The sequence below is a fragment of the Lycorma delicatula genome, chromosome 5 (genome assembly GCF_047948215.1).
Source record: "Lycorma delicatula isolate Av1 chromosome 5, ASM4794821v1, whole genome shotgun sequence".
Taxonomy (NCBI): Eukaryota; Metazoa; Arthropoda; class Insecta; order Hemiptera; family Fulgoridae; genus Lycorma; species Lycorma delicatula.
This window is the reverse complement of record NC_134459.1, coordinates 178,395,760-178,420,689: the sequence shown is the minus strand read 5'-3', so window position 1 is coordinate 178,420,689 and position 24,930 is coordinate 178,395,760. Positions and strand designations below refer to the sequence as shown.

At 30.3% G+C, this 24,930-nt stretch overlaps 1 protein-coding gene across 2 annotated transcripts in view; it reads left to right on the top strand.

Moving 5' to 3' along the window:
• puf (ubiquitinyl hydrolase 1 puf) overlaps positions 1 to 24,930 on the top strand; it is a 405,361-nt gene that overhangs the window by 105,193 nt on the left and 275,238 nt on the right. For both annotated transcript variants that reach the window (XM_075367624.1, XM_075367623.1), the window contains exons 12-15: positions 3,273 to 3,428; positions 6,812 to 6,956; positions 11,882 to 12,088; positions 19,231 to 19,358. In XM_075367624.1, the coding sequence (XP_075223739.1) occupies positions 3,273 to 3,428; positions 6,812 to 6,956; positions 11,882 to 12,088; positions 19,231 to 19,358 (636 nt within the window). The remainder of the gene's footprint in view (positions 1 to 3,272; positions 3,429 to 6,811; positions 6,957 to 11,881; positions 12,089 to 19,230; positions 19,359 to 24,930) is intronic.

The following is a 24,930-nucleotide window of genomic DNA, read 5'->3' as shown; positions in this document are numbered from 1 at the left end:
ACACCTTAACAACTTCTAACATCCTAAAATTAGTCTTAATACCTGATATGACTCTCAATTTTTCAGGTTTCTGCTTGTGCTAGTTAAAGTGATTTTATTTCTGTTATCCTGATTTAGAATTTTATGAATTTATTTAGTTTTAAACTGTTGTTATTCAATTACTCAGACTACTTTACTATCTGTTCAATTGGAAAATATCTATACGATTGATTGTACTTTGATACATCAATCATTGAATAACAGATGCAAATGCCACTAATGACTGTGATCCGGTAAAGATAATAAATGATTGGTAGCAAATGGTTTCAGAGTTGTTAGAGAAACAAAAGAAAATACAAAGTACTAAAATATTACCGTTCTGGATTCATGAATTTTGTAAGTAAAAATAAGGAGGTTTACCTAAGATGGAGAAGACAGGTAGAAGTAGATCAAATTAGACTATTAAAAAAGGTTATGTAGATGTACATGATAGGTTGTAAAATGATGGAATCATTTTGTAAATAATATTTGGAGCATACATTATACTCAGATTTAAAGTACACAGTTTTAAAAATTGTAAAGTGAATTCACTGCAGGTAATCTGTGCTGGAGGGTAGCAGTCTAAATTATTTCCTAAAACTTATGTTAGGGAGGGTAATATTATCGAATAATACTGCTGTTATTAATGTGCATGATTTATGTATGATGAAGAATATGTAGACTGCATTGAAGATTTGCATAATTTAATAATAAAAAAAATTGTTCATTTTTCAAATGTACTAGAACTTGAGGTCTGTACCAGTAACTTCTGTATAAAGTTGTTTAGTGAGGACAAACTGGACTAGGATCAGCATGGTTGTAGTAGGTCATACAAATAAAGTGTAACATGAATTTTAATGAGTTTGTGGAAAAGCATAGAGAACATGCAGTTTCTATTTATGTAGTACAGATTTGATAAAACTTTTGTAAAGTCAAGTCTAAGTGTCTGGCAACTATAAGGAATTCTAAAACACTTCGTATGCTTAATATTCCTAAATTCAAAGATTTATCTAAAATTAAAAAAAAGAAGGTCCTGTAAAACATTTTGTTAATTTTATAGAGGAGTTTCATTACAAAATAAAATAAAAGAATTTGTAAAAAAAAATGAAAAAATAATTACAATTAGTAATATGTAGATAAAAAATTCCATTAAACTTAACTGCAGAATACTCAGATTATTTATAAAACAAAATCTATAGCTTATCAGATTTTTATAATAGCATTCTAATATAACAATCCGAATTGTAAACTTGTAATCGAAGGATTGGTGGAAGTGTTAATGAAGCGTAGGGAGTACGGGAAACATCATGTGGAGAATATGTAAGAAAGAGGGATGTTTGAAAAATTATGATTATATAGCGTTACAAAGAATGCAAATTGGAAGTTGTAGAAAGAAATAGCAATATATCAGTTTAATTAGATATAAGTTTACCTTAGAGAACCTCATGGAATATCAGATAAAATATCACTGTAGATTTAGAGTCTAGAAGTAATTGTATGCTCGCACATATGCACATTCATGCATTTAGTAATATTTGAAATATAATGAAAAATATATGGTAATTATTTTTGTTGAAACATAATGGGTTAGTAGCAACATAAAACCAAATTGGTACAGATTAAACACATGTTGCAGCATGTTACAATTTATGAATGAAATGAAAATTAAAATGTAAATTAAATAAAATGATTTATTTAAATTTGCAAAATTTTACATTTTTACCATATCTTTACAAAGAATGTTCAAAGTGACCAGTGTGTGCAGTGATGCACTTTTGTGCTCAAGTGATCATATTGAGAATCACCAGATGTAAAAAACATTGTTGTTGATTTCTTGTTAAATGTTTGCTTTCAGTTCATTGATAGTGTAGGAATTTGATTAATAAATGCTTTTAAAAAGCCTCAAAATGTTTTTAAATAGCCTAGAAAGAAAAAAATTGCAACTAGAAAAATCTGAGGAATGTAAAGCTCATTGCTCTCTCTGCTGACAGTTCTTTCTTCTGTAAAAGTTGCATGAACACATGTTAGTGAATTATTTGATTTGTAACATGTTGCTCTGACTGGTTGGAAGAAGCTGTATTCTTTTTCATGATTTATTAGCAGAGTGTAGAATTCTTAAAAAGTTGTAGTGTACTTCTATATTGATAGTCAGGTCAAAAAAAAATGACTACCAGAAGCAGCACACTGCATATTGATTTTCTCATTGTGAAGTAGATACTCAAACATCCGGTGAGGTTTTTCAGTCATCTGATATTTGGTGTTGTGTGAATTAACACGGTCAGATAAATGAAATCATGTTTCGCCTAATGTGAAATACAGATTGGGTCTATCTGCCCATTCACAATGTTTTTTAGAAGCCAGTTGTTTAAGATGTTTTGGTTTGTCTATTACACAATACAGTTTAAAATTTAAATCATGAAAAATCTTAAACAAGATGTTTACTTTACATGTTTTGTTGTGTTAATTTATATGTAATTATGTAAGTTATGGATAATTTTTTTTTGGATTGACAGAAATTCATATTGGCTATGATCCTGTTTTGTTTTACATTTGAAAATAACTGTGTGGCATGCCATGCTTTATCCAAATCGTGTGAGCCACTCTTTGATGAGATACTTGTATTCCATAAATAGGAAATTTCTCCATGAATGTTTGTTGCATTTCTTGAAGGGATGCAGAATACATATAAATTTACGCTACAGCAACCTATTCTGTGATCGAATAAGGCACTTTAGAAAAACACAGTTGCAAAGAATGAAACTATATTGCGCTGAAGGATAAACAATTTACAACTGACTGTAATAGTAACATGCACAACCAATACTGACACTTGTAGTAGTAGTAGTAGTAGTAGTATTAAAAGTGATGCACAAATCACTGCAGTTTGAGCAGCTCGTTACATTTTAAGTTGCTTATCCTGTGTAGCATTACTTCCTAAGATTGCTTGGGATAAACTGAAAGATAAGAAGTTTAACCTTTCAGTATAATCAGTCAGGTACACGCTTAAGTGGATTACCTGATATGCACACCATTTAATAGTTGTTAACATAATTGGTCTCATTAATGAGTAACTTTCTATAAAAAAAGAATTATTTTAGCCACAAACATCAGGGTTTGACTTAAATATGATTTTCATTATAAATAATTTATATTTTTATATAAATTATCTATACAACTTAAATGATATTATTTAAATTTATATTATATAAATAATATATTTATATGTTATGACTGTTTTGTTTTTTTCTTATAAGGCAAGGAAACACTGAATTTATTCAGTTGGTGAGGGATCAGTCATCGCCAGATTCTGGTCAGGGTGCTGTAATGACAGAATTGGCTAGCTTGGTGCAAGGGCCTCATGCACATCATAATCCGACTTCATTTATTCGAACATTCCAACCTACTGCTCAGTAAGTGTTTTTTGTTGAGAGAATATTTACTGTTATTTGCAAGTATTCTCCTCAGTAGTATTGTTTCTGATAAATTGAATATTATTATTACTTTCCTGGGATCATAGCTTTAGAGCTATGTTGCAAGAAGGAAAGTATGGTAATCAGTCAAAAAATGGGGTACGGGTTTTTCCTGACATCTTGACATTTCATGATTCAGGAACCCAAAAAAAGAAAAAAGAAGTAGGGAGTACTGACGTGTGTTGGCATTTTTGAAATCTAATAACTTTCGATTGGGTAAGCCAGTTTTTACTAAATTTGTCACAGAGACTTGCATACATAGGGTGATTTTTTGGTAAAAATTTGGGGTCATTATGTGGATAGGGTAGAAAGTTTCTTTAGGTCAATTTTCTAAAAATTTTGTAAACATAACCTCATATTATATTAAGCCATGCTTATCTTACCGTGAAAAAAAAGGTTTATCCCCAAATTCTCCCCTTCCCCAAAAATTGAAAAAAGCTGCTATCTTTTATTTATTGCATATTTTTTAATCAAATTTTTCTTATGTCTTCCTAAGCATAGTAGTAGTAGTGCAAGTAGTCCAAAAAAAAACTTAGAGAGCAGTATTGGGGATGTGGGAGCAGATCAAAATTTAAAAATATCAATTTATTGAATTTTTAAAATAATTTTTTAGTTGAAACTTTTATTATTAAAAGTTTCAATAATAATAAATACTTTTAATAATAATATTTCAATAAAATTTCATCGATTCATCCTCACTTGCAAAAAGAAATCTTTTAAATGTTTTTCTTGTATTTTTCCATTATATAAGAATAAATAACCAGTGCCAGGTTATAACAGCTTTGTTATTAGCTTTTCACTTCCTTGTACAAAGTAAAGGAAGTATTGTAACTGCAATTATTTTGTTTTTCAGATTTCAATGGAATACTCATTTTGACCATCCCTGAAACCATTTTGATTAGTTTCGGCATGATGTCTGTACTTATGTATCTTGCATAACTGAAAAATGATTAGCTGTAGAATGTTGAAAGTTTAGATATTAGGACTGTTGTAACATCTAGTTGTGCACCTCCACTTTTGATTACAATCAACTTGACAAAAAATGTCCAAATTAAAAAAAAAAAAAATTGGATTGTGGACAAAGATGGTGTGCCTACGCGAGCTGCAGGGTTGCCACATCTTGCAAAGAAAAATCAGTCTCATTACTTTATTGTCGCATCTCATATATATATATATATATATATATATATGAAAAAAAGTTATTAGTGAAATAAAATTTTATATTCACTTTTAATTTTAATTCAAAAACTTTTGCAGAGGTTAATAATTATTAATAAATTGATATATTTAAATTAAAGAAAAAATGAAAAAAAAAAAAAAAAAAATATATATATATATGGGTATGAAGTCAGATTTGAGCAAATGTGTGCATGGTCTGTCGTAACACGTTCTCACTTATACCATATAACTACTTGAGCGATATGAAACAAAATTAATATATAAAGTAATATAAATTTCTGATATGGACACTGCAAAAAAATATGATGCAATGTGGTGTCCGCCACATTGCATCATATTGCAATTGTGCAACTGTCCAATTTATTAAAGAATTGGAGGATTGTATCCCACTTTCAAATGAGATAAGTGTAAATGAAGTACAACAAATGTGTGTATATGTAATTTAATAGGTCGTACAAGGAAGTCATGTGATATGCACATCAGATTTTTAAAATTTGTTTCTCATTACTTCATTTACTGATGTCAGTGATAAGCTGCGGAATGCAATTTTTTTTATCCTTTGTGTCCAGGCAAGTGAGTAACACTAAGCAATGTTATGTAAAAAATACATGGGGTTTTATAAGAATTTTTTTTAACTTTTTTTTATCAATAATGTGAATAATTAGTAAAATACTTGTAGTATAACTCTGTTGTTGATAGGCATTTGTGTGCAGTTACTTCCTTGTAGACTACATGGTCTGTAAAGTATGTAGGTTTTATTTGATTTCATTGCATATATAAAGTTAAAAGTTTAAAAAAATATAAATTGAAAAATTACATGTATTTTTTCTGAATAACATAGTCTTCATTTGTAAATTTATTTACCACCGCATGACCATTTTTTTTTTTTTGTATTTAGTTGTAAGTCTTTGTGTTATTTATGTAAATAAATTTCAAAAAGCTGGAGAGATTTTAAGATATGAAAAGTAGAGAGCAATTATAGCATTGATTGTTTTTGAATAGTTAGGCTTTATTTTTGAACAAAAGTGTTTAAAAACAATCTTATGTTATAGTAGGTGGATGATTATGGAGCAGAGATCATCCTTTATTCAATCAGAATGCTTTGCTCTATACGTCCTTGGTATTTATTAATATTATTTGTATATTATTAATATTGTGAACCGATTAGCACATCTCTAGCCAGTTATATTATTCACACAAGAACATGTAAAAGTATACTTATTTCAGACAGGTGAAATATCTGTCTGAGTAGTTTATGGTACAATCAGATGCAGATGCATGTATGCAAGTCTATATTTTAATAGTTTCTATCATAGTATGCACATGTTCATAGAATGTGAATGTTTTCATTTAGGAAGCCTCACCCTAATGTTTGGTCATTCTTTAATTTCTTTGGAAAACAATTTTTTTGGTTTTTCTTCAGAAATATAAATGTTTAGTTAAGCTGTTAATTGAGAAATCATTAGTCCTATCCTAGCGATACTCCTAATCTCCCTTTGGAGGTCTGATTTGCTCACTGTCTCTGAGAGGTCTTGATGCTGTCTTTGGATAGGCTTTTTTGTCTCATGTGCAGCATGAGTTATTCTTGAATAGTTTTCTAGTTATTCTTCTATAGTTAAATTCAATGTCCTTATGTGACATACTTTCTCACAGTCCACTTCTTTTGCTTACTTTTGATCTCTTCTCCCCATTTTGGATACGGGTGTAAGTTATACCTTGCTAGGTCTATGTTGAGAATGACAGGACCTAGACTTGCAGTCATGTCACCTAGTCATGTAGACTATGACAAGACAGAGAATGTAGAGCCTCTGCATCCTTTTTGTATTTTGAGGGTGGCTGCCTCAGAACCTTGCTAGGAACTGTTTCCTCTCTGTGTCAGTACTGCAATTTTATACTTGAAATGGCCATCAGGTAAAACCTGGCCTAATAATGTTTACTCAGATTTAAGTAAATGCAATCTACATAAAAATTGCCCGTTTTATAATTTAAAAAATTAGATGTATATTAAATTAGTTATAAAGCCATAATGAAACTCTGGGAAAAAGTATAGAAATTATTCTAAGATGTATTAAAACATAACTTATGGTCTGCATAAATTAATTGTGTAAATAATATATTCTGTAAATGCGTAATTTAATTTTTAGCGATATGATGGAGGAGATGTTGAGTCCAGAAGAAGGTAGCTTGTCTTCTCGTATGAGCAATAAATCTGAGAAAAACATGGCTGATTTTGACGGTGAGGATTCAGCTTGTGATGAAGAACTCGAACAGTTGACTGTTAGAGCACAGGTATGATGGTCGATTGATTAAATGATTTATTCTGAAAAAAAAACATACAGTAACTTTAGAAGTTTATGATATGCATCGGTTAACAATATAAATTTAAACATTCACTGTAAACAATTAAAAACATAAATGAATTACTGTATAGAACAAAATACTTATTTTACGGTCGATGTGTGAATGAATCTTGATATTTATTTAATCACACTTACAAGGATAAGTAATACCCTTGTGCAGACATGGACTGTGTATATACAAATGTCCCACAAAGAAAAAGAGAAACTTTCAGAACATGTTCTAGTGAAAGTAATGGAATTTAATTCTGAGAAAATTTATGTAAATACAGTCAATAAAAACATAAAATTTTACTTAATTAAATTTTTTTTACTTAATTTTTTACTTTTAAAGATTGGATTTTTATTGAAGCAAAACAAATGAAAAATAGACAGAAAATCCTATTATTCTTTCTGTACCCTAATAAATATTCTAATATTAATTCTAATAATATTCTAATATTAAAGTATTCTTTTAAGGTTTCTTTAAACATTTTTCAGTGTATTAGGACTTACGAATGAAAGGATCATTTCCAATGTTTGTTTTCTGTTGAATGCCAAGTAAATTATCATTTTAATGATGAACATTGTGTGTGATCGAGGATATTTTGAGTAGTAGCCCTCTAGTACTAGGTGAATTTCATGTTGTATTGGTTTATCAAAAAACAAAGTGAGTTTTATTTACTGATGAAGCCGCTTTTATGAGAAATTGAGTCTTCAGTTCTAAAAACAGTCATTTATGAGCGAAGACAATCCACGTGGTACTGCGAAAACTAGTTTCCATTTAGATTTCACATTAATGTTTGGTGTTGCAATATTCATGACAAAATTCTGAGACCGTTTGTTTTCAATGCGAATCTTATGAGAGATGCGCATGTTCATTACTTAAAAATAATTTACTGGCTCTTTTGGAGGATGTACATTTACAAATTAGATAACAAATGATTTTCCTGCACGATGGTGCAATGTCACTTATTTCTTTAATAGCTAAAAGTTACATGAATTCTTATTTCTTAAATTGGATCGGACACGGTGGACCTATCGATCAGCCACCATAATCATCTGACTTAATGCCTCTAGATTACTTCATTTTGGGCCATGTGAAAACAATAGTATACCGACAAAAAGTTCATGCTAAAGAAGAGTTACTCATTAAAATAAGTAATGCTATTTAATTTATATGAAACAGTCCTGAGAAATTTTAATAGACGTTATTTACATCAATTTTCTCAAAATTAAATTCTCTACAAAGTTAACTAGAAATTTTTATTTGTGTATTGGTAATTAACAAAGTTAGTTTATTCCAAATCTAAAAAAAGTATTTTCCGACAAAACATTTTCACGTTTTACTTTGTTTTTCTTAAAACCTAAGTACGATAGAGATCTGGGACCGCTTTTATTCAATTTCTTAAATCAAAAATCATAAGGAAGCACCAAATTTACCCCTTGATTTCTACTCCAAGAATTTTAATACGGTTTAATTTCATAGAGAGAGCAGAAGCAGTGCTAAATGTTTTGCGAGCTGAAATTCTCTAACGAACCATTGTTTAAACTGTTGACTGTGTTTATATGAACGTTTTTTTCTAATAGTGTTCCCAGACCTATTTTTGTATGAACTTTTTTCATTATTATCAGCAGTAGAATACGTGCTGAAAGTTTTTCTGTTTTTTCATGGGATGCCTGTATATAGTATGTATATATATATATATGTATATATATATATATATAATATTTAAAAAAATTTAATTTTTGTTTTTATTGATGAGATCCATATTGCTTTTTATTTTTTCTAATGGTGGAGTTTTTCTTTGGTTTGCTGTATGAAATCTTGACTGGTATATATTATGGGCTTGGTTTGAGTGGTTGAGCATCAGCATTCTGTGATTCTATGACACATTAAAAATATGTAATGGAAAATCATCTTGCAAATTGTTGTTGTGTGGTCTTTTATAGTTAGCAATTGGAATCAATTTTTCTTCAAAGTAAATTTTACAATGCCATTTAAATTAAGTAAATTTTTCTTGCTTTCTAGGCTCTGATTCACAGTAACTGTCGTGCAATGGTTTGTCTTATTGTGATTAGTTTTATTTTATTTTATATTTGCTACATACATGTTTTATAGAAAATGAGATTGATTTATAGGTAAAAAAATGCCTTAACTCCAAGACTAGATGATTCAGAAACCAGCAAGCAACCGGTTAACTGCTTACTATTTTATTGTATAGTTATATGGTACTTGTTGATGAAATATTATGCTGTACAAATTCAGAGCGGTATTAAAAATTGGTTGTATTTTAGATGACAAAGCGGGGCCAATGTGGCAAAAAAAACTTTTTCAAATTTATCTTTAATTATTTACATATATTTAAAAGTGGATGTAACTGATTAGAATAACGTTTGATTTCTAAACTCCTACAAAATTGATTTTTATTCTGCTTCCTGTAAGAGTTTTTTTTTTACACTTCCATCATCTGGATTAGTTTTTTAATTTTTACTTATTTTACGTATTTTCCTATTATTGGGTTCCTTATATTGGCAATATTGTAAAAAAATACGTCACCAAATCACTGGATACATTTGGCGACTATATGCTGCAATGACAATGTAGATGACGATGATAATCCTTGTTATTCGACACATAAGCTTCTAAATGACCAAAATAATATTTTGAAGAAAATTTGTGTACTTAATAAATAGTAAAACTTTAAAATGAAATTTTCAAGATTATGGTTTTACTGATAGCAGCATGTGTTAGCTGTTTGTTATGTGTGGGGTGTAGGTTTTTGTAAGTTTTCGTTAGTTTGGCAGCCAAGAACCGGGAACATGATAATTTATAATTAAGTTTATGAAATGAGTAGAAAAACCAAGTACATTACATTTATGTATTAATTTTGTTGAAATGGAATGTGTATTTATACAAGCTGTATCCTGAACAGTAATATACTGATTGTATGTTACATTAGTTAACCGGTTCAGTAAGGTAGAAAAGAGTGACAGTTTTTCAGAATTCTTTAGTAATAGCAAACGTCGTTTTTTTTTTGGTAGGATGTCTGAAAGGAAGAAAAAAGAAACAAAGGTATGAAAATGCAGTGCAGTTAATGTCTGTTAGTGCTATATCGTAAAAAAAAGACCCGGTGCCATAATGAACTGTACCAAATAATATTTATTTATGACTTAGACAAATTTTCTCAAACCCAAGTGAAAGAAAACGTCATCATTCATGAATCGATCAATAACTTTGAGAAAACAGAATTTTTTTGTGGTTTTCATCCAAAAAATTATAAATGGATGTGGAAACTGTTACAAACAGCTTATAAATATTTGCAGTTTTGAATCAGAGTTATTTAAAAACAGCCCATATAGTAACCTAATTTCATTATTTGTATAAAAATTTAACAACGTATGAGCACTTTAAAAGATCTATTCAGAGCAGGTTCAAAAATATCTTTCCTTGTTACTTGTGGAACGGTAATAAATACATTTGAAAAGATTTAATTTTACAGTTATTGTTGTAGTCGTTACATAATTGTAACTTCTGTTAATAGAATTAAATTATTATTTTTTAACGCTGTCGTAAATATCTAGTAAATTCTAATTAATGCTATATTAAATTTTGAGTTATGTATATATATTTTTAAGGGTTATATATAATTTATAATTAAAGTTATAAAAAAGGTAACCATTTTTTATTATTGTAATTTAATACTATTAAAACATCTAGTAAACTTAAGTATTATATTAAGTTTGCTATTTAATGCTTGCAAATATCAGTCAGAGTCTGGTACTTATTTTAACAGAGTTATTCACTAAATGTTTTATTTACTTAAAATTGATCATTTCTTCAAAACGTAAGTTTGTGACATTTAGACTGATGTTCTGTAGGTTTGAAATTGTAAATGAGCACAATAAATATACATTTCTGATCATACAGTATACCGCAATAATTATAGATGCAATTACGTGGTTGTTGGGCCGTATATTAAGACATCCAGGTTTAATTAAATTTGGTTCTAGGAGGAGATAAACACATAGAGGCTAAACTAAGATCGGTCTGTATAATGTATAACAGGTAATTGAGGATGAGGATGTAATAAATATTGAGATTAAAAGGTTTGCACAAACAAAAAGGAATAGAGAATAAGAGCAAACAACACAATTGATGACTTCAAAAAAAAGAGTGGTTGGTTGAATGGATAAAAGGGATAAAGTAAATAAAATGATTTCTGATAACGATCAAGATAACTGTTTTTTTAAAAGTAATGTATTAAATGCTACTTTATGCGAATAAATTAAATAATTTATTTGTTGAAATTTATATTATATTATGTTTTGTAAAAAACAGTAATTTCTTTAAAGTAGTAATTTTCTCAGTGGAACTTTTTTATACTTGGTTTCCATTTTAATGTTACATTTTTTTATAATAAAAATTATCTCTTGATCACATTGGTGTGGGTATGTCACTTTTATTTGATACAGTTACCAGCACATAATTTATTGGTTGATTTTGACAACAATTTTCTAGTTGATAGTACATTAATTTCCGGTTCTCTTTATTTAATACAAACTAGTAAGGTTATTTGGAAGTATGCGTGCTGTATGCATTTATATTACTAAAAGAAAACTGTAACCGGTGTTATTTAACTTCTATTACTTATGAGAACTTTGTTAGATGGGACTTCAATCACTGATATTGTATCCTTGCTTAAAATCTATTATTTTCTTAGATTTTTCCTCCTATACTATTGTAATGTAATTTTTTTTCTGTTACTGCAATGTTAGTAATCAAATATAAAATTGATTTACTGAGTATTATTTACTTCATTATGTTTGTTCTCTTTAAAACAGGAATTCAAACTATTAAGTTGATAAATTTTTCAGGCGCACATGACTCCTCAGCAATTAGGTCACATTGCATTTCACTCGAGGTTCCATACCAACAAAGTACCTTCTTCGGCTTCAGCAACTGTTAACAACACTGTCACTGGTTTGCAAGAACTAGCTCCTATTTTATCACAATTCAATTTGGAAAATGTTTGTAAACCTGGAAATACATTGCTGTGGGATCTGTTGCAGGATGATAAAATAGTAAGTTATAAAGTATTATTATAGCATTTTGTAATCGATGTTTAATTTTATCTATTGTTTGTTGAATATTAAATCTAATTAATCGCTGTGTAATTAAAATAAAATAAATAAAAATACTACCGTTTATAAAATATCAATAGAATTGTGCAAAATTTACTTCTTTTGTTTTATTTAACACGTCGGTTGCTTTGCTGGCTGACATCGACTGACAGAACCAATTTTCGCATACTGCAGGTCTCCAGCGATTGGCATTTCGAAGGTTACTTACTATATCAGTCTGCATAGAACAACAGCCTGCGCTATCTTTGAACTTTTTGGGTACTAAATGGTCTGCTGAAGGTTAGAACTGTAAGAAGCAATATTCTTTTAATATTACTTCTCTGTGAATGGCAAGTGTACCTGTCATTTACCACCATTGTGCTGGTCAACAGAGACCGGCAATTTTTTTTTATATCTGGTTTTTTACCGTTTTCAAACAATATATATTTCAATTTTGTAACGTATGAGTAAATTACAAATTTCATAATACTAAAATAGAAAATTAAGTACAACATCCAAATTTGATTTTAACAAGAAATAAAACCAGAAAAATTATAACTACTCATAAAAAGACTTATAAAATTAATATTACGAACCCAGAAATTACAAAATTACATGATTATAATTGCAATTAGTTTTACTTGTGATGAAAATTATTTATGAGTTTCAGCAAAACATTCTTTACACAATGCTGGCTTATTCAGGCATTTGTTACAAAACGCTACAGTTTTTTGTGAGTCTTTTGGCTTATTCAGGCATTTGTTACAAAACGCTACAGTTTTTTGTGAATCTTTTGGCTTATTCAGGCATTTGTTACAAAACGCTACAGTTTTTCGTGATCTTTTGCTGCTCCTCTTCCTCCTGTTTTTAATGCTTTTTGATAACATAGTTTACATTATCTTCTAGACCTTTTCTTTGAATTCTGTAACTGTTCAAATTCCTCAAGAATGTGCTTTCCTTTAGAATTTTTATGAACAAATGGTTCGTGTTCTTCGATATCCACCAAGTAATAACTCAAATTTTCTTGAAACATTATGGATATACACCTTTTATTTGGATGCTGGTTATTACTATAGGCTATCCAAAAGTTGATTACCACTGTGCCCAACACCTTGCAATTTTCCTTATAAGAAGACATTTGGTCTGCCAAGTCAATACTTATCTTCATTTTATTGTATTCAGCTACAGCCAAAGGTTTCTGTTAATCATTTCCTGAATGATCTTTTCCAATAGTTACCATTTCTGGTGCCGTGTTTTGTCGATAGCATATGAACCTCTCTTTTGTCCATCCTATAAGGACAACAATACCTACTGGAGATTCATAGGCCACCACCTGTCCTGTAGGAATTTGTTGATGGAGTTCAGAGGGTAATCAATTATATGTGTAGCGTCATTCTTGTGTTCAAATACGGTTCCATAAGTTCCATTGAAATTGATGTAGCAAGACCTAATCAGTTGGTTTGAGCAGTTCCTTTACATTCGTAAATTTTTACTGCATAAATATATCTGTTATTTAAGACTTTGGGGGTCGGTGTACCCACGGCTCTAGCCTCTGCAGGTTTTCTTCCCATTTCACCCAGAGCTGCAGAACATTTTACATTTTACACATACACTATACCAAGAACACTGCACAAATTACAACATGTACCCATACACAACTACGCAATCACATTCTACACTGTTTCCTCTTTCACTTACACTCGGTGATGTTGTGACACCAAATGCAACCGTAACCCAAGGTGGAGACTATTGTGCTGATAGGTGAATGGCTCAACCTAGCAAGTTTTGAACGATGTCCTCTGGGCAAACCCAGTTGTATTTTGCTCTAGCTCCAGATATAATGGACCACTCTAGCTCTAGCTGGAGTGGTCTGTTATATCGGCAGTACTCATGGAACCAAAATTTCAAGTCCACAGAATACTTAAATGATGTTTGGTGGTCCTGTAAAAAAACCACCAATGTTTGTCTAGTGAAAAGGCTTGGTCAGCTTTGACGAGGACAAAAGTCCTGCAGAAGAGAACTGTAAACCGTCTAACATAAAATATAAAAACATTCTTTTGTTGTTCTTCAGAATAATCAGGAAGGTTATTCTTCAGAATAATCAGTAACCCTTTATAAGGTCTCACCTTTCCTGATCAGTAAGGTAGTAACTAGTTCAAGCGGTTCCCCCAAGATCAAAAGAAAACTGAGAGATGGAGCAATACTAATAGAGACTTTCAGTTATGAGCAAAGTAGATCGCTACTACGTCTAACGAATATGGGCGGTATGAATATAAGTGCAGCATGCCATAAATCCTTGAATATTAGCCGAAGAGTAATTTTTTGCTGAGATTTTCTTGAGATGGACGTTAACAAAATTGCCAAAGAGCTTTATCCCCCAAGGTGTTACAGAGTTGAAGAGAACAGTAAAACATCAGAACAGGATGGAAGAACCTACTCCCTCTGATTTTAACCTTCAGCCTCCCCACACCACCGAAGAAAATTACAGTAGGATTCCTATTAGAGTACGAGTAAGTGTTCATCCCTAACCCATGGCGGTGTTTCCAATGTCAAAGGTATGGCTATACCACAACTTCTTGCCTGAACATCGGAATATGTGCTAAATGTGCAAGAGAAGGCCACAAGGACGCTGATTGTCAAAATGTCCTCATCCGTCACCTCGTATACTGGATGATATGTTTGAGGAATCACCTGATCCCAGGGCATTGGTGTTCCTTATCATCAAAAGTATGAAAAGAAAAACCGGATCACATACAACTTTATTTATGGACATTATTCAGTGGAACGTTATGAGTCTTCAGTACCGCATTGAGGATACTAGTGTTTGTGTGCGCATATGAACCAATAATCATGTGCATGTTTCCTTGAACTTGTCAAGGAGATAGGATGGTAGCTTGACAAGCGTCTTATGCAAAGTAATGGAGAGTATGGTGAATCGCAGACTTACATGGTTCTTGGAGAGACATGGTATTTTATATCCAGAACAGTGTGTTTTCTGAGAAGGACGATCCTTCATTGACCATTTAGTGTCAATGGAAACAGCTATTCAGAACGCTTTCCTACTACACCAGTGTTTCGTCGCTATCTTCTTTGATTTCAGAAAGGTGTTTGACACAGCCTGGGGACGTGGTATCCCAAACACTCTCAAAGAATGGGGTGTTAAAGGCAATGTACTTGTTTATGTAAGGGGTTTCTTAAATGGCCGAACTCTCCATGTTCGTGTTGGAGATTCTCTCTTGGGTTGTGTAAACTTGGAGAATGGAGTACCTCAAGGAATGCCACCTTGTTTTCTGTAGCCATCAACAGTATTACTAAATGTGTGCAGACACCTGTTTTGTGTTCTTTATTTGTTTATGATGTTGCTATATATATTGTGTCCTGTTTGGCAGCCACAGTGGAGAGACTACTACAGAACACTATCTCGCCTTAAAGCTTGATCCAAGGTTACCGGCTTTACATTTTCACCCGAGAAAACAAAATGTGTAGTCTTTTCTCGCCTGTGGGACCTCTTTATTCCGCAAGTCTTTCTTGGTGGAGAGCTAATTGCTATCTCTCTGTTACCAGATTTTTATGTTTATTTTTTGATAGCCGCCTTACATGGGTCAAACACATCAAAGAATTAAAAACGAGATGTTCCAAACTTTTAGATATGCTGCGAGTCCTTAGCAGTACCAATTGGGCTTGGGGAAAAAGACCATCCAGATGAGAAGTCCAGAAATTTTCTCATTTCCTCGTGGTTTTTTGGCTGCCAATCACCCATGTGACTATTGCGTTGTAGTCTTACATTTGAAATAGTGTCAGCAGTTTGTTTATTTGTCACTTCCATGAAAAACTCAATGAAATCGTCATATACTACTTTGCAGAAATACTCATGTGTTTTAGCATCTCATGGAATATTGAATAAAAATTGTTGTTTTTTGAACAGAGATTGTTGCCAGTTAAAGTTACCAGTATTTACATTTGGCAGGGGCTGGTTATCAGCATCAGATGGCTGGTTGGGATTATCATCTCCTTTGTCTCTTGAAAATTCGTATTTGAAATCGTCATCACTTCCCAAGTCACAATCGGACAGTTCAGAGTCAAGTCTCTGAGCAGTGAAATTTGGGTCATTATTATTTGGGTCACTACCAATTTCTGAAAGAGGCAATTCATCATCAAGGCTGGCAGAAGACATGGAAATGTTTAGTAATTCATTAATACGATCACTATTCATTTCTGCAAGTGATAAAAAAAGGATAAAATTAATAAAAATACATTTCACAAATAATATAAAAATAAAACGAAAAAGTGTCAAACTCTGAACAAAAAACACGAAAATTATATGGACAACAAGACTTAAAAAACAATACAATGGAAATGTGTTAATGTTGTGGAGGGCAGAAGCAGAAGGAGGCAAAAGCAGACAAAAAGGCGGGCTCTGCATTAAAACTGTTGCTAACAACATAACAAAAAACTATTGTAAACTGAAAAAGTTGCTAGAAACTGACACTCTTATTTACGATCTAGTGAGGAGGCCGGCATTTTTGAGGCCGTATTTTTGGGTTTTTGAGTTACATATTGATACATGGTACTTTTAACAATAAAAAAGTTAAGGTAGAATTAAGTTAAGTAGGTAGGTAGTTAAGTTAAGTTAGGTGACCTTGGCAATTTGTGAATGAAATCGTAAAAATGACTGGCAGCCAGCTTGTTAAATTACGTTATTGAACCAGTTGAATTATGAAAAAAAGTCAAAATACTAGTATAAATTTCATAAATGAAGTTCAGTTGATTAATTTAAACAGGTTCAGAACGTATGTTTTAGGTAACAGATAGAATGAATCTATTTATGCCCTGAAAACATTCAGGGCATAATAGTTGCCTGATGCCATATGCTGCCATTAAGTAATCCTACATGTTCCTTTATTAAGACTAGACTGTTATTGCTTATTTTTCTTTTATATATTTAAAATAAAAGGATATACAATTTATTCTTGCTTATCATCATAATCTTCTGTTATTCTGCCTGGTGGCAGATCCCTTACACTTTCACTGTCTCCATACATTCCTGTCCCAAACCTTTTCCTTTGTCTTCTTATAGTTTTCAGTCTTCATGTCATCGATTAATTTCATCCTTTCTCCTACTGAGCCTTCTGATGCAGTATCAAGATTCTACTTCCTCTAACCACATGTCCTAACCGGTTTTCTTTTGTGTTCTTCCTGCATAAGTGCCCTTTCTTCTTTAATCCTGTTTATTACTTCCTCATTCCTCACTATCTATTCATTTTATTTTCTCCATCCTTCCCAACATTCACATCTCAAAGCCCTCAATCCAGTCCCTCCCTCTTTCTCATTGTTCACGCATCACTAACATACAACAAGACTCTCTGTACATTGCATTTGGCTAACTAACCTCTTCCTTAACTGTAAGTTCAGACTTTTAGCGCATAGTAATTCCCTTTGCCATCGCTGTTGTTTCTTTTATTTCCCTTGTTTTTTGCAGCCCCCTTTCACCGTAGCCCCCAAATATCTGAATTTTTTTTACTTTTTCTATTCTTCCTTTACTTGTCTGCTAATCCCTCTTTGTTGTTTTACATTACATTACTTTTTTATATTTATTTTCATTCCATATTCACCCATTCCTTCCCCCCGTGTTTGTTGATATAATTTTAATTTACTAATTACAAGGCGCTTGATCCGTTTATAAATTAAATTGTGTTTTGTATTTTTAAATTATCTAATTTTATCAGTGTGATTTTGTTTTATTTTACATTTTACACCAATATAACTTTATTTATAGATATTTAATCTTTTTTTTTGTTTTAAAGACTGTTATATGTTTATGGTAGTATTTTTAATATTTATAATTTAATTTACTGTTTACATAAAGGAATACACTCTAATTTAAATTATTTAGTGAGCTTGAGTTACACAGTTGGTTAGTGCTTGTCTTCCAAGAGAGAGAAAGAGGTGAGTAGTTCAGAGCCAAGGTGAATCTAACAATATGAATTGTAACAATGTGAATCGTAACAATATTGGCTTCTTGATATTTCTTGGCTTATTTCTATTTATTTAAATATCCATTGTTTATTTCTAATACATTTATTACATATCTTTGCCAATAATCTGGAGATGTTACTAGCTGCAGGTACACACTATAATAACAAAGATGTTAATGGTTAAGGTTATATGAATCCATATAGCTACAAAAGAAACTTTTTGAATGTCTCATGAATCAATTGAAAGTCAGTTTTAACAAATTTCAATAACTTTCAAGCATTTCTATATTTTTAAGTATATAGTGTCTTTATAATCGTTCTGAAATATATATTGGAAAGTGAATGAAATACTTAAAAAGGTTTTATGAAAAAATTTTTTCTTTAAAATGTAAAATTATGTTACCATTCTGATCGTTAAACAATAATAACCTCAGTATCTACTGAGAAAATTATAAAAAAAAAGAAACAAAAAAAAAACAGTGCTTATGAAGTAAGTTCTATAAAATGAAAATATCTAACAGCGTTTATAAAATAAAAGCAAAAAATACAAACAGTCAATGTCATTTTAGGCATTCTCAGTCAAAAAGTCAAAGATTTAAGATTTTCTTAAAACATTCAAACCATTGAAATCTCAAAGTCAGATTGTCCACCTCAACCTAAACATCTTTTATGTAGGTTGTGTAGATAAACTTTATCTGAAAAAATATAAAGATATGAACCTTAAACCAGTTAAAGAAATATCTCTCTCCAATGAACAATGTTTATTTTAAAGTAGTTCACCGAGTAGGAAATAAATAAATAGTTTTTAATATTTGCCGACTAATGGCATTTGTAATAATAACCTGCACATATGATCCTGGAGTTCCATAACATTTGGATCATCTCTGAGACCCAAAACACCCAGTGATCATAACAATAAAATCCACTGTCGCAGTTAGTGTATTAACAAGAAAGTATTTATTATCATTTGACTTCCATAATGTCAGATTATTAGGTATTATTAATACTATTTTCAGTTCTGTTAGGTTCACGGGAATGAATTCAAATTCAGATTGTGATGAATTAAGGCTGATTATAGCTTACACTGTTTATCCGTGTTTTATTTATGAGTTTTTGTCTATTTAACAGGGCCTTCTTGGGGAAGGACTGGCTTTGGAAGCTGAAAAAGCTTTATGCAACCTGTTGTGTTTTAATTCTGATAAATTGATTCGCATGAAATTTATTGAAGGAAGTCTTGAAAATGTGGCAAAGAACTGGTTAGTATATTATTGTTTATTTATTTAAATTAGTTTCGTTATTTACTGGTAGTGGGATAGCTTGGTGGTATGATAGTGGCATATTTAATGGTATGTTCTTTGTTGGTTTGTAGTTATAAGGTAAGTGCTCTATTTTGTTTCATCTAATATTGGGGGTTTACAGCGTTGTTAAGATTAAGAGAAGATTAAAGAAGTGTTAAGAGTTTTTTATGAATTAATGTGATTTTTTTTCTGGCATACTTAAAAAATTGTCATTTATTATTTTTTTTTTCCCATTAATGAGAATCTATAATTTGTTAAAATGTGCTGTAATAAGTGTACTTTATTCAACAAAATTAGATTTACTGTTTATTAGACAAAGTATCAATTACAATCAACTTCGACATTTTGAAAGTCATTTACTTTTAATTGCCATAATTCAAAACGTACACAAAAAACTATTTACAAGATGAGGGACCAATGGGACTGTCTTTGTCAGCAGTTTTGGCTGAAATCTATTTAAATACATTTGAAAAACTTCCAATAAGAGCCATTACACACATCACATATTCTGTTTGGCGAGCAGTATTAATTGGTGATTATTGTAGGCAGAGGTCCAAGGATTTTCATAAAGTTAGGCCCTAAAAGATACTCCTGGTGTTAATTTTTTTAGGGAACAGGGAAATAAAGACCCTTGGTGTTTTCTATATAAAGTCCTAGGGCGTAAAAGAAAGAAAGACATTTTTCTGTCAGCTCTCTCAACCGAGGAAGATGTAATTTTTGACAGATGATATTTTTATAAATGACCTCTTGCCAGATGATATTGAAACCGATGAAACCTTGTATCATCTACGAGTTTGAAAGGAAGTTGATAAGTTTTGTCCTGATATCTTAACCTCTGTAATTTCCAATGATAAGTTATGCTATGTAATTTGGAGGTATGACTGGAATAAAGCCTGAGTTTTGATGGAATTACAGTGGAACTTCTTGCCTGTTCTGTTGGTACTCGACTAGGATCTTTAATATTATGGTCTTCGCTGGTTATTTCTCTGTTTGTTAGAAAAAAGGCATTCTAAAACTTCTATTTAAAGATTGTGACAAGGACCCCACCGTGATGTTTTCTTATATACCTTTGATGCTGTTGCCAGTAATTAGAAAAAGTTCTGCACCTGTGTATTAATGTTAGGTTAACTTAGGTTAGCACAGAGGATGCTTTCTCAAGATTATGAATATTGGCTTTTCTGAGTCTCAATATGTCTTAGTTGTCTTCTTGGATATATCCAGCACTCTTAATAATCTGTGATAGCCCTTCGCCCTGATCCAGCTTCAGAAGTGTGATTGCATGCAAGATGAAATTAATGTACTATCCAATTATTTCAGCAATCAAGTCATCATTCTTTGAGACTGCAGCTCAGAGGTAGAAAAGTATTTAATGGATTCTGTAGCGTTTCTCAGTCATTCCATTCAATTCTGTTAAATTACAATTAAAAAAATTATTTAAAAAAAAAATTGTATTAAAAGATCTTTCAATACAATCTGTAAAGCAAAGTTAATCTTAAAAGATTGCGTTTACTATCTTTTAGGTATAACTTTGCTTTTAGAGCATTAAGTTACAATCTCCACTAGATGACAAAATTTTTTAATTTCAGTCGTTCAAACAATAATTTTTCAATTTGCATGCACAGTTTCACCAACATTAATAAATGCTGTTGTGATCGAACATTAAGGCAAAATTATAAAAATTAAGCTAATATTCTTTGGTAAGTACATCAAAGATTTACTGTTTTTAGCTACAGTAGATTGGATATATTTTATTTCACGTATTTTCAGATATAAATGGTCGTTTTTCATTTATTTGTTACTGAACACAACCTGTTTTGGTTTTGCTTAAATTCTTATCTTTTCCATTAAAAACAGACAAAGAAATTTACACAATTTTCTCATATTTTGAAAATCTTGATTTAAAAATCTCATTTATATGAATCTTATTTGAATTTCATTTTGCGTGGTGCTAAAATTGTGTCCCATATAGATATGTTTGTAGCACATGTAAATGAAATTTAAAATACAGTATATTTTTTATGGTTTTTGTTAACAGAAATAATTAATTTTGTGCAAAGTTTGAATTCAGACAGTGAAAACGAAATAATGTTATAACAGAAAACTTGCTTGTACATTTATCAGTACTACTTGGTTGATAATTGTTTAGATTGTCCACATTAAAGGAATGTTAAGGTGCCTAAATTTTGAATTTTACAAAAATATATGGTGTAAATGTATCCAACCTGCCTAATATTTAAACTGCATATTCTATTTTCTCCCCGGTTATCATGCATTTCCTTTTTGAGATTCTACAAATTGTGCAAGTTCAAATCCATCTTTTCAGAATCAATAAGAAAGTTTTACCTAAATATCATTTATGTAATCAATCTACCCCAATGACATTTTGCAGGATTCCATTCTTGACTGTTATTATAATATATGGGAAAACCATTTTATTAAAAACCTCCTGTTTGTAAGTATTTTATTCCTCGCTTTTATTTGAGAAATATCCTGCAATTGTGATTAATTTTTAATTAATAATATTACTCAATCTAGCCAAATTCATAAAGACTTTTTGAAGTTTAATATTTTATATGAATTCCTACGAAATGTATATTCCTACGTTCAATGTTTTTCTTGGTCTGCTAAACGAAAAATTAATCATGACGTAATTTTAATCATCTTTTACGACCCGATTATTTTCAATCAATTAAAAACCAATAATTTTGTTTGGAGCACAGATGGCTGCTTCTATTAAGTTAAATAGAAGCAGCGATGTATTGTGTGTAATTCTTTAAGGTCTACTTTATTCACTTTTAAACAGCTTGGAATTGAGAAATACTTTTTTCATACGTTCAGTAAGTACGGTTGTTAGTGAAATTGTTGAGAATGAAAAGAAACTAATAAGCTGAGGAAACAAAATTTTCAAGGCATTCAGATCGAGTAAGTTGTTTTTCTTATCTTGAGTTCTACTTCTAGTATAAGCAAAATTATTAAATGAAAGGTAGATTAATGCAACACAATTGGGATGCATTATTTTATTGAACATCCAATTTTCAAACATTTAATGAAAATACTTCTTCCTGTAAACAGAAGACTGTAATGTAGTTAAGGTTTAACATCACTTTATGAAAATCTAAGGTGTATTCTAGGCTGAGCATGCCACTTTGCAAAATTTGCAGCAGCATTATAATAATTTTTAACAATCTATGACTATTCGTTAAGATTAACCATTATGTTACCATAATACCTACTATTACCTACCATTATGTTAGACAGACATCTTGCAAATTAGTTTAATGACCGGCTGATATCAACTGTGATCTCAGATTTGGTTCCTGGCAAGTATTAACATTTTTCCCACGCTCATTTTAGTTCCTTCGTTTTCCTTTTTAAAATATTCTTTAAAAGATGAATGTAGTCTTAATAAAGAAATAAAAATTATTACTGTTTACATACTTAAAACTGCTACCACCTTGCTACATCTAGGAAATTTGTGTCTGCCCTCAGAAAGATTAAAACCTCAAAAGCGAGTGATGTTATAAATTGATCTGTAAAGATAATAGTTGCAATTTACTTAGGGCAAACTGAAAGAAAAATTTAAGCAGAATAAATAAGCATTTGGCTGGTTATAAACACAGAAGTCCAAAGAAATCAGCCATTGCCCTATGTTGCCTACAAACTCATAGAGAAGTAAGCTATTAGAAATGATAGTTTAGAAATGTATAAAGTAAACAAGAATTGGAGTCGGGAAACCTACTTAATGTGATGCAGAGACTTTGTTGTTGAACAACCCACAAAAGTTATTAAACTTTTTTTGAATTTTATTAGTAATCTTATTATTTCCAACTACGACAAGTTTTCAATCGTAACATTATAGTTTCTCTTAAATTTTGTTCATGATTGTAGTTATATCTAATGTTTTTCACGATACCTATTTCTTTCTTATTATAAATTTTTGCTTTATCCAAACTATGTAAGGCAGCATGCATTAGGTCAGTGTAGGCAATCTCAGTTTAGATGTTTTTAAAAGCAAAGTTCATACTTTCAATGGGAATTGCTTAAAACCAATAACAATTACTTGTATTTTTTTTGCTAAAAACCCTTAAAAATATTAGTTTTATAGTAGTTATAGAACTTATTGATCTGTTAATATATATTTTTTCTATTCTTCATTTATTTATTTACTTATAAATGTTTAATGATAATGATGATTAACGATTAAAATTACCATATAGTTTTTTAAATTTTAAGTAAAAATGTTTAAAAAGATAGTGTTTTAGATTATAATCTTTATTTTTATAATTTATTTTATTAATTATTTATATTTATCAGTGTCAACCAGTATTAACAGATTTGGGTTTAACGACAGAAAAAACAAGTTTAAAATAATAAAACGGCAAACGTTAGAAGAAAAGAGGATCTTCAGCAGCAAAAAATTATCTAATTCAACTAAAACTTGAGCAAAAATAGAAATTGTAAATTAAGACATGAAAAAAGAAAACAACGTATAAAATAATAAATCATATTTATGAATTTGATTAACATCAAATAAATGTTAATAATTAATACAATTAGGTCATAATGATAGTGGTGGGGTGTGAATAGCGAGGTGGTTTTTTCTTCAGAGACCTCAGAGACTTTTTTTCTTCTTGACTTCACAATTTTTTTATACTAATATTCATAATTTTAAATTCTATTAATATAAACCATCTAGTAAAGAATATTGAGATAAGACATATCTTACCTTAGTACTTTTGCAGGCTCCCTCATCCTCACTCGTGATTGAATTCATTTTTTAAATTGCCCATTAAACATCTTTAAAATATTTTTAAAAAATGATTAAAATTAATAAAATACTCTTACTAAAGTAAACCATGCGCGTTGTGCAAAAGTATATTGAAAATGACATATTAATGTATTATATGATACTGCTTTTTGTTGCTGTTATTTATTATTTTTTTTTTAATAAAATGAATTTAATCATGATTGAGGATTCTGCAAAGTAGTATTACGATAAAATTAAGATAGGGTATGCCTTATCTCATTCTGTGTACTAAGCGGTATATATTAATAGAATTAAAAATATAATTTAACAGTACAGAGGAATAATAAGAATCTTAAAAATATTAATTTGAGTAAAATAATTTTAAATTTATTTTTTCTCAGAGGTAAGTGTAATCTGTTTACATACATACATACATACATACATACATTTAAAAAAAGAGATTCCAATCATTTATTAAAGATGATGAAGGACAAAACAAATTCCTTAAGTTTGGAAACTGGTTAATTATGGACTATTAAAAGTTAATGTAAATATGTGTTATCAAGCTATCATGTATTGATAATAAAGAATGTATCTGTAGTTGTAATTATTATTGAATAGAATAAATTTAGATTTGAGGAGGTTGATTGATATATTTTATATTTAATTATTTAAAAAAATTATTCTCTCTTCAGTTTTGAAAATAATTACAATTATGAAAATGGGGGCTCATCTTTTTCTGTTTTTACAAATTATGAATAGATGTAAAAGTGAATAGATGCA